The 12,659-nt window shown below is 54.8% G+C and overlaps 1 protein-coding gene across 5 annotated transcripts in view; it reads left to right on the forward strand.

Annotated features, from left to right (window-relative positions):
- LOC111151859 (homeodomain interacting protein kinase 2) overlaps nucleotides 1–5,882 on the forward strand; it is a 172,270-nt gene extending 166,388 nt beyond the window's left edge. For all 5 annotated transcript variants that reach the window (XM_022510083.1, XM_022510084.1, XM_022510086.1 and 2 more), the window contains exons 14-15: nucleotides 3,910–4,067; nucleotides 5,391–5,882. In XM_022510083.1, the coding sequence (XP_022365791.1) occupies nucleotides 3,910–4,067; nucleotides 5,391–5,861 (629 nt within the window). In that variant the 3' untranslated portion in view covers nucleotides 5,862–5,882. The remainder of the gene's footprint in view (nucleotides 1–3,909; nucleotides 4,068–5,390) is intronic.
- The last annotated feature ends 6,777 nt before the right edge of the window (nucleotides 5,883–12,659 follow it).

Genomic DNA, 12,659 nt, shown 5'->3' on the forward strand with positions numbered 1-12,659 from the left:
TCTTAAGACTGTGTTGCTGAAACCCTTAAGGAATTCTGGCCCTTTTATTGAGCAGGAAGAGGAGCTAGTCCTGTAGTCTTAAAAACTCCAAAAACTGGGGCACCTGGGTGGTTCCGTCAGTTAAGCTTCTGCCTTGGGCTCAGGTCACGATCCCATGGGGCTCCCAGCTCAGTGGGGAATCTGCTTCTCCCTCTGCCCCTCCCCTCCGTTCACTTGTGTGCACATGTGCACACACTTGCTCGCTCTCTCAAATATGTTATTTTTTTTTTTTAAGTTAAAAAAAAAAACCCTCCAAAATCCAAATTTTTAAGTTTACAGCAAACTCAGTGGTGGTGAAGCCTGACCTGAATTAGCAAGGGACTGTTCACAGTTTCTTTGTCATAGTCCTCTGTGCCGCTTCGTAAAATATCCCTGGGTTTTGGAGCAGAAATGTTCTTGGCTTTGATTACAGTTTGGTGCCCAAGGCCGTGCTGGGGGTAACCTAACATACTGAACCTTTCTAAAATCTGAAATTCCGAATTTCAAAAATGTGTGACTCCAAGGATTTTAGATCAGGGATTGAGACCTACAGCATGAGACCGTGGGTTTTGTTACATCAAGAGTGCCCCCCCAAGACACCTCAAGGGAACGCTGTGACAGTCACATTCCCTTTAAAATATGGTTAATTTTCTATAGAAATTGGTTCAAGATAGACTTTCTTGAGGTCACCGAGGAATTAATTTTTTTTAAGATTTTATTTATTTATTAGACAGAGATCACAAGTAGGCAGAGAGACAGGAGGAAACAGGCTCCCTGCTGAGCAGAGAGCCCAATGCGGGGCTCGATCCCAGGACCCTGGGACCATGACCTGAGCCGGAGGCAGAGGCTTTAACCCACTGAGCCACCCAGGCGCCCTAGAATTAATTTTTTTTCTAAATGTGGTTGCTGCTAATTTTTCTTAGCCTTTTAAATCAGCATGAGAGAGGAGCCAGAATCCACGGGTTAGAAATCCGCCTTGGAATTGTGTCTGCCTGTGGTGCTGGTTCCCTTCCATGGAAGGTGACACCCTTGTGAGGACAGTTACTGAAACTGTAAGACCACCTAGTCCGACCCCGAGTGAAGAGCAGCGCAGAGACCAAGGGCTGGCTTTGCCGGCACGACAGCAGCCTTGGGTCTGGAAACCACAAAGGCGGGAGAGGACAGCTTTCCGGAGCCATATTTCATGCCTTTCAAGTTCCATTAACCATTTCCACGTGGGCAGGGGGCCGTTCTGAGCGCTTACCCCACTGCCTTTCCCCAAGAACAGCTGGGAGTCTCTGAGGGCTGTTTCTGACCGAAAAGAGAAAAGGGGGGGAAGGTCGTTCTTCGCGGTACGGCTGCTGGTTCCAAGCAGCCAGGCACTGCTGTCTCTGGGGAAGCCTGCCGTATAATTTTCTGCCACAGAGAGAGATTAATTTTCCCCCGGGAGGACATGCTGCACAGCCTTTCTGGTGAGAGGCAAGAGGCAGGAAGGAACTTCATGCTGGTGCCTGCTCGTCCCCAGCCTGGGCGGTTTCTCAACACTACACCACTCGCTCCAGCATCATCCCAGGCTCAGAAAAATCAGGAAAGCAGCCTTCCTCAGGGTCCTGGTGCTCAGTTGGCCCAAGAGGCCAAGGTGGGACCACGTTGCAGCACCGCCCCCAACCCGCACCCCAGCTGGAGTCCTGGGTGTCCCCCGGGCCCGGGTCAGGAAGAATGCTGTGCAGGCCACAGGTCCTTTTCTCACAGAACTCTCCCCTCCCGTGGCTCTCAGCTCGGGAAGGAGCCCTGGGGATTTCTCCTGCCACCTTCTCAGGTCTTCTGGGTTAGTCCAGCTTCTTCTGAAAGGCAGCAGAATGAACTCTACACTGCCTTAAGACACACAATTTACTGGAAGGAATTAAGAAGGCCTAGGGAAAAGTTCAGCAGCCCTGTCCCAGGCTGGGCCGGAGCCAGAATTCCCGGGACCCGGGCCGCTGGCAGCCCGACGCCTGCTTCCTGGAGCACTGCTTCACCCCGCCCCGGCGACTCCAGCCTCCCAGCTGTCTGTTTCCAGGAGACGGGACTTGGTTGTCCCAGCTTGGAGTGGACACCCGTTCTTGAGCAGCATTAGCCGGGAGACAGGGCTCAATAATCAAGACATTAGCAGTAGCTAACACACCTAACGCTTTTAAGAGCGTAATGTGACAGGTACTAAGCGGTCCATGTACAGTCCCTTATGTGAACCTCGAGACAGCCCTCTGTGAAGCTACCATTCTTCTCCCAGCTTCCCAGATACGAAAATGGAAGCACAGAGAGGTTAACTAACTTGACTGAGGCCAGGCACTGGACCTCGCCAGAGTCCAGCTTCCCAGCCCACCCACACTCTACAGCACCCTCCCACTCACCTAGTGCGGACAGCACCCCCAGGGGCTACCTTGGGAGCCAAAGCCTGTTCCCAGGGTGGCGGATCTTTGAGAAGAGCCAGGCAGGGCTCGACCAGAGCATGTCCCTCGTGGCTCCAAGCCACACCTCGGGCTTGACCTTCAGCACTTGCCCTCTGCTGCCCTTGGCATTTTATTCATCTCAGCAGGAGAAAATGGTTCTCTTCATCTCTGGGCCCCCCTGTAGGACCCCCTCTGAGCCAAGGAGTCCTTATTCGTGCTCTGACCCAGGCCCCATTCCCTGTCCCTGCAGTGGTGGTAGCAGGTGCGTGCTGGGCTCTGTCTCACCATTTCATCTAAAACTCCTAACCTCTTACAGTCTCAGGCTGTGGATACCTTGAGCTCAGGCTCATTACCCCAGAATGTCCAGAGAGTTGAAGTAGGAGCAGAGAGACAGCATCCCCAGCTGGGGCCCAGACGGCAGGCACAGTTTGTGACCTGCTACAGAGCAGCAAGGACTTCTTCTCCATCCCTCACCTGGCAGGGTTCCCCAAACCCCTCCACCCTCCAGCTCTCGGAGGGCCTTGGAGAGTCTGACTGGGTTTGGCTTTTGCACACCTCCATACTCCGGGGCCTAGCAGGCCAGGCTCCTCTCCTGCGGTGCTTGTTGCTAATAGAGATGCCCAAGCACACCCCTCCCCTGGTGTTCTGATATGGTGGGTGAATGGGAGGACCCCCATTGGCATGGGAGGACCGTGCCAATGCACGGTCAGATTGGGGGTCTCTGTGAGGACCCCCAGCTCCCTCCCCAGTGAGGCAGCTCTCCCTTTCCTGGAGGGGGGCTGCTGCCTGTGGGGCCGGGAGGCTCCCCGTGGACTTCACTGTGTACCCCAGTCCACCATCCCCAAGTGCCCAGTTTCCCAGACCTTCAGTCTTCACGTTTCTCTCCCTCGGCAGTCAGTCAGTGTTCTCTCTTGCCGGCCCCAGCTGTCTCCTCTCTGACTTGATCTCCTCACCCTGGGACTTGTAATAGAGTTGCTCCAACCCAGTTCCGTCAAGGGCCTGCTCGTTGTGACGTGTGCCTCATTCATACTTCGCATCCTCTGGCCCGGCCTCGCCTGTTGTCCCCTAGCTACCACGGGCGGCTTTTCCCTCAGGACGTGTGGGGCCCTTTTCCTGAGGCTCCATTTCCTGTACCCTGCCGATCACCGCATCTCTGGATCTCAGCAGACAGCCCTGGATGGGGCACGAAGAGCTACAGAGACCTCTCCTCCTCTCCTCCGTTAGACCCTCCTTGTGCTCTTTGGTGTCCCCAGACAGGGAATCCCAAGTCCAACAAGCTGGGACTTCCTCCAAAGCCCAGTGGCCGTTCCAGCATCCCGGCAGACTCTTCACCGGGTCTCAGGGAGATGAGGCTGATGTTGAGGGCTGGTCCCGGGAACGTGCTCCTTCCTGGCAGAGCAGCAGTGCTTTCCTAGAGGGCAGGGTCTTCTGGGCAGTGGAGGGCCTGTGACCAGTCTGTGACCCATGGCTCTTCCCCACACAGTCACCACCAGTCAGCACTCGTCCTACAAGTCCAAGTCCTCCAGCAACGTGACCTCCACCAGCGGTCACTCTTCAGGGAGCTCGTCCGGAGCCATCGCCTACCGGCAGCCGCGGCCAGGCCCGCATTTCCAGCAGCAACAGCCTCTCAATCTCAGCCAGGTGAGTGCCGTCCGGCCCTGGCCTGCAGGCCTGCAAGTCATCTGGGGTCACCGCAGTCCCCTCCCGCCTCAGCTGCCCAGCAGGTGGCCATGGCCATGGCTCAGAGGGCCGCATTCCCCTGGTGGCCCGATGGGTCCCCAGGGACCTCTGCCTTCTTGCCACCATGGGTTATGCTGGGGGAAGTATGTCTTCCTGGGTCCTAGAGAGCCAGCCCCGAGTACAGTAAGTTGTCTCGTGTCACAGAGGACTCAGTGCATGGTGTCAGAGCCTTACAGCAGAATGGCCCCCAGCTCGCCCTCCCAGCCAGGCAGAGGCTAACACACCGCGTCCTGGCCCTGGCAGACCAGGATGCCTGAGGAGGATCTGCAGGCTGACAGCGGCGGGCTGACTGGCCCATTGCCGTGAGGGAGACCAGGCCACACGTGGGGAACCCCAAGCCGAGGGCAGAGAGGACTCGGAGACATTGGGTGGCGTTGAGGGGGAATTACACGTGAGCAGAGTCTCCGCGGCACAGCGGCCTGTGCGTGCAGGGTCTGCGTCACGTCTGACCCGCAGAGTGGCCTTGGGGGCCTGTTCCTCAGGAGCCACGGAAGTGAAGTCAATGGGGAGTTTGTGTTCCAAAACCCCTCGTCCAAAGGGGTGCACTTGCTAAACTGAGGGCGCGTGTCTGTGTCGTCAGGACTCCGGGTCTCTGGAAGAGAGGCTCTTCCCACAGCAGAGTTCCCAAGAGCCTGGGATTTCAGAGAACAAGATTTCCCGGTAAGGGAGAAAGCAGCTGTGGCTCAAAGAGGGGCTCCTCTGATACTTCCCGGCCATAGTAGGCCCTTAGGAGACATCCTGTCTCCTGTTACCTCCTCAAGCAGGCTTGGTCTATGTGTCATCCAGCCAGGGACTTTGGGGACTTGGGGGACTCGGGGGACTCGGGAAAGCGTTCCTTTCTCAGGCCAGGCTGATGTTGCTTTCCCAGCGTACAAGAGAGGCATCTTCCCTCACTCCTGTGGCTTCTGGCCTCCTCCCCTCCTCTCCTCCCCCTCCTCCCCACTCCCCTGTCCTCCCCTGCCACCTTCCACCTCCCCTTCCTCCCCTTCCTCTCTTACCCCTTCTCACTTCTCTCTCTCTCCCTCCTCCCTCTCGACTTCTCCCTCCTCCCTCCCTCCTCTTCCTCTTCCTCCCCACTCCCCTCTTCCCTTCTCTCTCTTTTACTCCTCTCCATCCTCCCTCCCACTTCTCCCTCCTCCCCTTCCTGTCCTCTTCCTCCCCTCTCTCTCCTCCCGCGTGTCTGGCCCCCAATGCAGCCCTCTCCTGGTGCTTCTCCTTCTCCAGGCTCAGCAGCACATCACCGCAGAGCGCGCCGGGAGCCACCGCCGGCAGCAGGCCTACATCACTCCCACGATGGCTCAGGCCCCGTACTCCTTCCCGCACAACAGCCCCAGCCACGGCACTGTGCACCCCCACCTGGCCGCCGCAGCCGCAGCAGCCCACCTCCCCACCCAGCCCCACCTCTACACCTACACGGCACCCGCGGCCTTGGGCTCCACCGGCACCGTGGCCCACCTGGTGGCCTCCCAAGGCTCAGCACGCCACACCGTGCAGCACACTGCCTACCCGGCCAGCATCGTCCACCAGGTCCCCGTGAGCATGGGCCCCCGGGTCCTGCCCTCGCCCACCATCCACCCAAGTCAGTATCCAGCCCAGTTTGCCCACCAGACCTACATCAGCGCCTCTCCAGCCTCCACCGTCTACACTGGATACCCACTGAGCCCCGCCAAGGTCAACCAGTACCCTTACATATAAACACTGGAAGGGGAGGGGAGGGGAGGGAGGATGGCCAGAGGGGAGGAGGGCGGAGGGGCAAGGTGGGAGCTGGGCTTTTTATACTGAAGATGCGGCACACAAACAATGCAACGGGGCAGGGGGGGCAGGGGGCAGGGACGGATACAAATGAAACTTGAACTAGGAGGTAGGGGGACTTAGAGCAGAGAAGAGAACATTTTAAAAAAGAAGGGATTGAGGAGGGGGAATTCTATGCTTTTTATTTTAAAAAAAGAAAAAGAAAAAAAAGAAAGCATCAGTAACAAAGAACACAGCTCACGAACCCATTCTGCACCAAGCTGGAAAGGAGAAGAAGAGAGCAATGGAAGATTCTGGAAGTGGGGGGGGGGCCCAGTTTTTGAAAGAACTTTATCTATGAACTTCTCAAAGATTATTTTCATATGGCGGCAAGTGACATTTAAGAATTTGCTGTCGGGGACACCTGATACGGAAATCCAATAGATTTTTAATGATGGAACATAAGAATTAGGGATTTTTCCAGAACTCTGAAGGGTCAGCAGCCCTCTAGAAGGTCAGGCCGTGGCCTGAGGAGGCTGATATTGGGGGAAGTGGTGGCATGGGGTTGGCCAAGCCCAGTTGTGGTTCGTGTGTCAGGACTGATTGGGGCGGGGGTGGCCAGGCTGAAGGACGCCTCCCCACCGCAAAGAGGGCGCGTTTTCTCTTCCGGAGCACTCTGGATAAATCCCTAAGCAATGTTACTCCTCCAGTGTCATTAATATTGTGTGTTGCAAACTTTAGGGGTTTTCTTTTTTTTCCTTTCCTGAAGGTTTATTTTCTCTTTGAACCAATCCCTAGTCACGTAGCATAGGACTAGCGGTCGTCGCCGACACCCTGGTAGAATGTAGCAGTCAGCACCCCCGTTTTCTACTTTGTGTTCAACTCCAGTGATACCAATAGACTATTCCTCAATGTAATTGCACAAAAAAAAAAAAAAAAGTGATAGAACATAGGCATGTAAGCAGTGTGGTGGTCCAGGTGTGCGAGCGTGGGCGAGTGTGTGCGGGTGTGAGCGCGGATGCCGCCCTCCCCGTGTGTCCCTCGGCGCCGCCATCACGGCTCTCGCATCCTGGGTTTGACACCGGTCCCTCCTAGTGCCTTACCGACCCACAGACGCGGTGTGAGGGTGATTCCGCGGTACTCTTAGACGCGCACTGAGGCGAGTCCCGTCATCTCAGCTCTTCTCTCGTGCTGTTGCAGCATTTTACTCTGGTCTTTCCTTGTTTTCTTTTCTTTTTATTTTAATTTAATTTAAGTTAATTTTGATACCTGTTGTCTTTTTTGAGCTGTCTGCTAGCAGAGGGGTATCAGGGAGTTGGCAGGAGCAGGGGGCAGGGTGGGCAGGTGCCCCGGGAGCTTAAGAGAGATGTGGGCGGGTGGACCAACCTTGACTTGACTTTGGAGACCGAGAGCACGAGAGACTCCCCACCCTGCACCTCCCCCCACTCTGCCTCCAGTTTTGCTTGGGGGGCCGGCTCTTACCCTTTGTGGGGGCAGAGGTCCCATCCGCGTCGTCAGAATGTTGCCCTTGCCAGGTGGCTGCCTCCTTCCTGATACAGAAGCCCAGGGGAGAGGAGGCCACCTGCCACCTCCGGGCTTGGCACAGCCTTCCTGTTGTCTGCGAGGTGGACCCCACCCCAGGCTCTCACACCCACCCCACACTCTTGCACACCCCTGTCCGTCTCTCTCATTGCGCCGACTGCGTATTGCTCTCCCGGTTCTGCTGGATCCTTCCCTCGTAGACAACCATCAACCTTTGTTTGCTGCTGCATCTTTCCTCACGTTACCGGGCCTGCCCAAGACTCGACTTCGTTTTTGGTCTTAGAGGGGTCTGGTGGGCAGAAGGTCAGAGGGACGTTTATGAGGGTGACGAGTGGGTCTTACACTGCACTTTGGAACACTCCCACAGGCGCTTAAGTTTCCAAAGAAATTTGCCCTTTGCCCTCTTTGTACCATTGATACATTCTGGAAGTTTTCTCAGGCTTTGAACACTGCTGGGGGGGGTGGGGGGGGGTGGGATATCTCCATTCATAGCAAAATTACTCTGCGTACATGAATGTTGGGAGACTCTCATCTTAGATGGGGCTTAGAAGGGTGGCCCTAATTGTTTGATTCTTGATGCTGAGTCCTAACTGATCCCAAAGCCAAGTCTCCAAGGTGCAAAGAGATGGCTCCCAGTTGGGGCAGTTTGTCCTCCTGCTCCCTGCCCCCTGCAGTTTCCCACCACCATCTACTGTGAACAATGGTTTTATCGTGATCCCCTTAATTCAGTAACAAAGCCAGGCCATTACCTTAGCTGTTAGCTGTGAAATAGCTGTTAGCTGTGAAATAACTTTGGAAATTCCTCCTCCCCAACCATGAATTCTGCTCATCTTACAAAGAAATAGGTCCCCGAACTGGAGCCAGCTTAGTGCCGGCCTGAGGCTGGAAGGAAAGACACCATGACCCTCCTGAGGCACACACTCAGGCAGCCCCCATTCCCCGGCCAGTGAGCCTGCGAGAGGTTTGCCCCAGGGCGAGACACTCTCCTCGGGGACCCATCAACTGACCGATTGAAGGATACTCCTTTCCCGGGACATGGGGAATGGCCATCTCCCTAAGACCAGTCCGGAGACAGTGGGGGAGAAAAGTCGTCGGAGGACACATGAGCCAGAGCCCTCTCAGAGCCATGCCAGCCTGGAAGACCCACCTGACCTGACTTGACAGCAGCGGATGGCAGCCGAGCCCGTCCCGTGTCCTCCTGACCAGCGACAGAAGTCTTGGCCGCACGTGAGACCGCAGCGGCCTTGTGGGTAGCGCCTGGGTCCCCTCATACAGCTGACTCCCAGCCCTTCCTAGATCTGATCTCCTCTGGGAAAAGACAACGTAGCCTTCCATTTTAAAGAAAATTTCTTTGTCTACTTAAGTTGGAAGTCTCATTCTTTCACCTGAGATTTTCTTTGTTTTCTTCCAGATCAGGAATGAATGTTCCTTGCTGCTCCTAAAGATAATATTATTGTACTAATTGTTCTGATTATTTCCATTGTAATTTTTATCAAGATCATCATGTTGATATTTTAGCTAGGGTTTTAAATGCACATTTATTCCCAGTATCTTCGTGTTTTCTCTTTAATATTTAAACTTATTATATCTGTGAGTGTATGAGTAGACAGGAAGGACACGCAGTGTCCAGTTTTGTTAAACAAGACAAAAAACAAAACAAAAGACAAAAAGGAAAGACCCAGGAATTAGGAAAGTTGTTTCTGTCGTCTCTAGTCCACAAAGAGCTGTCAAGAAAGACCCACCACAGAACAAAAGTTTGAAGAGGAATCAAAACCTTTTCTGTGCGCAGGCCGGACTGGACTCTTGACAACACAATCACCATTGACGTCATACTCTCCCAGAGTCACAGTGGCCTGGGAAGAGTTGTGAGGTGGTACCTCCAGGCCCCAGCCCTCAGCTGTGGCTCTCTCCCACATTCCCTGTGCTCTCGTGTGCTTCTAGAATCCGCTAACTAGATTCTGGGCCTGCTTCACATCTGATACTGACCTGTCATGCTAAAGACAAGCCCTTCTGCCCAGATGTCCTGTTCCCATCAGTGCCCCGGAAGTGCGGCTCTATCTCCTTCAGTGCAGAGACGGTTGTCTCCTCCTAGAAGCCACTGGCTAGAATGAGCGGATGTAAGGGTGCTAGGCAGGTGGTACCCTCCCCTGGGCAACTTCAGCCTCACTCCCCTCCTCCCACTCGCCGGCCATACTGCCCACTTCTCCAATCTCTTCTCCCTTACCCCTCCCGCCCCCCAGTACCTCTTCTCAGCGTGCAATTCTAGGGACAAAACTAGGAGCCAAAAAAAGGTGGAGGGATGGTAAGAGGCCAAAGGAGCACTGACAAAGTCAAGCAGCTCCTCCAACACTGGCAGGCAGGGCCTCCTGAAAGTGTCGGCCAGCAGAGGAGCGCAGCATGACCTCGAAGCCATCCCTTTGGTGCACTATGCCTAGTGTGTGATGGGCTTTTTAAAATTGGCTTGAGATGCCCACACACTGCCCACCAAACCCAGAAGTACAGGCCTTAGGTTGAACTGCTGGTTTTACTGAGGCTTACCGAGGGTGATGTCAGGCCGTGCCCAGCCCTGGTGCTGACCGGCAAACAGGAGTGCATCCTCCCCTTGTCCCCCACCACCCTCCTCTTCGGGTCCCCAGCACAGAGCTGCAGAATCAGAAGACCCCCGTGTGTGAGGCCAGGCCCTTCGTGCACTCCGTAGCACTTGCCCAGATCTCCCGTCCCTTCCTCCAGGCTCTGAGTCACCCCAGCAAATCGGATGAATCAAAGCCTGCCCATCCCTAGGACCAAGTTCTCTAAAGTAGAGGGATGCCAACCTCGTCCTTGTTGAGACCATAAATGACCTAGAGCATCACCTGTTCTTCAACAACCTCTAGTTGAAGAAGCATAGCAAAGCAGAAGAGGGGAAGGTTGAGAAGGACGGGTCAAGGAGAACCATGTAGCTGTCCATAGCCTCAGGAAGTCGGGGGGATGTGCTTCTGCCCCGGGGGTTCTCGCTGATGCATCTGGGCGTGCACACCCATGTTTCTGCACTTAGTGCCTCGTTCATGGCGTTCTGGCTGTTTCCAAGGGAAGGTGAGCAGGCCGACCGGTGGGAGAGTCTGAGGCTTGATGCCAGTTAAAACTGTGAAGTGGTGCATGTGGTTGATCGCGTTCAGAGGGCTAGGAAGGGTTGAGGCGAACCAACAGCTGTCTCCTGGACCGGAGCTGCGTTCTGGCCTTCCTGGCGGTGAGGGGCTTGCGGGCTGGCCTTGCACTCTTCACCCTGGAAGAGTCAACCCGCCCGAACACCAGACTGTTGGATGTAAGGAAGGGAAGGGGAGATCAGCACAGCTGCCAACGGGCTGCTTTCCCTCGACCAGATCTCTGGAAGGGCAAACACTCATTTTTGAACAAGCTTATGGTGGAGGATTTGGGTTGTGTGAGTGTGTGTGTGTGAGTGGAGCAGACTTTCTTGGAAACTGGAGGAAGGAGATGAGGAGGCTTAAGGAGTTACTGCTGACGGGCTGTGGTCGGTGAAACGAGGTGTGTCCTTGAGCTGGCCCCAGCTTTCATCCCAGGCCCTCTCGGGTGCTGGGACCAGGGGTCGGGGAGTAGGGCCCCCGCTGGCCTGCCCAGGAGCTGCTAGGACAGATCATAGAAAGAAGATAACGAGGTGCTCTCAGGTAGCAGAGGGAATTCAGCAGGGAGGCGAGGACCCTTTCCGCCGTCCTGGCCTGGGACTTCGCGATGCCAGCGTGAGCCATTTTGCCAGGAAGCATTCCGGCCCCGGAAGCACTTTGCACGCTGCTCTGGCTCCGCTGTGTCTCGCCGACTTCAGATGGGGAAGCCTCAAAACTGAAGAGGCCAGAGCTGTCCTTAACAAATTGGAAAGGAAGGTGTAACTGTTCCTTTCTTTAGCCAAAGAACCCTTCTCAAAGACACCTCCAGATAGGGACAAAATGGCATTCCTCTTTCCTTTCCGGGCAATAATGACATCGTCAGCGATGCGATTCCATGTGTCTCTCTTTGTTCTCTCTCCTGACTTGTATTTATTTATTATTATTATTGCATTGATTTCAAACTGCATTCATCTTTTAAGAGGAGAGGAGATCAGTAACCCTAAATGCTGCTGCTTGGGGAAGCTGGAGGCACCGCGAGAACACGTGGGCTTGACAGATGGCGCGTTGTCCCAGAGACTGACCGAAGCTCGGGGGGTCGGGTGCACGCGGGGCTGCGCTGGGCGTGTCAGTGCTTTCCCACTTTGATGCCTTAGGACTCTCCCTCCTAATCTCCACAGACTAGACTCTGTCAAATCCCAATTGGGCTGCTAGAGAATGGAAGATGGCGAAACGACCCTTACACTCAATAGAAACCTTCCAAAGGCTTTTGGCACCCTTGCACCCCAGGATGGCCCAAGCCAGTAGCGGTCCCTCACATCTCTCTTGCAGCTTCCAGAAGTTCAGGAGAGCCAGCTCCAAGCCAGTCACCCCTGTGAGATGTGTTGAGCGTTTACAGAGAAGTGATCCTCCTGCAGAGGATGCTTTGTCAGAGATCTTCCTCGTTCCCCACAGGTCTCTGAGGGCCCCTACCCTAGACGGCTGCATTGGAGCCGTGTGTTGGCTGTCACCCGTTTGCTAAAACGTGCAGTTTCCCTCCAGGAAGTTGGAGGCAGCATTTGCTGAATGCTTCCGGTCGCAGGGCCCCAGGCCAAGCCCCGGATGAGCTTATCTCATGGGCCCCTCATGGACGCCCTCTTTACCCATAGGAAGCAACGCTCTGAGAAAGCACGCTTGTTAAAGGAAAGGAAATATGACAGTAGTCCAAAATCTCCCAAGTTTCTAGTGAAATTTGTGTTAATCAGGACTTCACTGAGATACCATTTTGTTCCGCTTTTTTAATTAACAACAATGAGTGGCTTCATGCCTTTTGACAGACCATCTAATGATACTTCTGTTTACCGTGTGCCAAACACTGTGCTCAAAACTGCTCACTGGTTATCTTGTTTTGTTTAGTCTCCATAATAACGGTATGAAAGGAGTCCCATTTGTCCCTTTCCAGGTGAGGCATGTGGCTTGGAGAGCTGGTGACATGCCCAGGGTCACATGGCTGGTGAGGGAGCGGGCCTTGAACCTGGGTCTGCCCAGCTCCAGACCTGAGCTCGCAGCCACCAGCCTCCTCGGCCACCTCCTGTGTGTGTGTGTGTGTGTGTGTGTGTGTGTGTGTGTGTGTGTGTGTGTGTAG

The sequence above is a fragment of the Enhydra lutris genome, unplaced genomic scaffold, assembly GCF_002288905.1.
Source record: "Enhydra lutris kenyoni isolate GAN:26980312 unplaced genomic scaffold, ASM228890v2 scaffoldscaffold27, whole genome shotgun sequence".
NCBI classification, from domain to species: domain Eukaryota; kingdom Metazoa; phylum Chordata; class Mammalia; order Carnivora; family Mustelidae; genus Enhydra; species Enhydra lutris.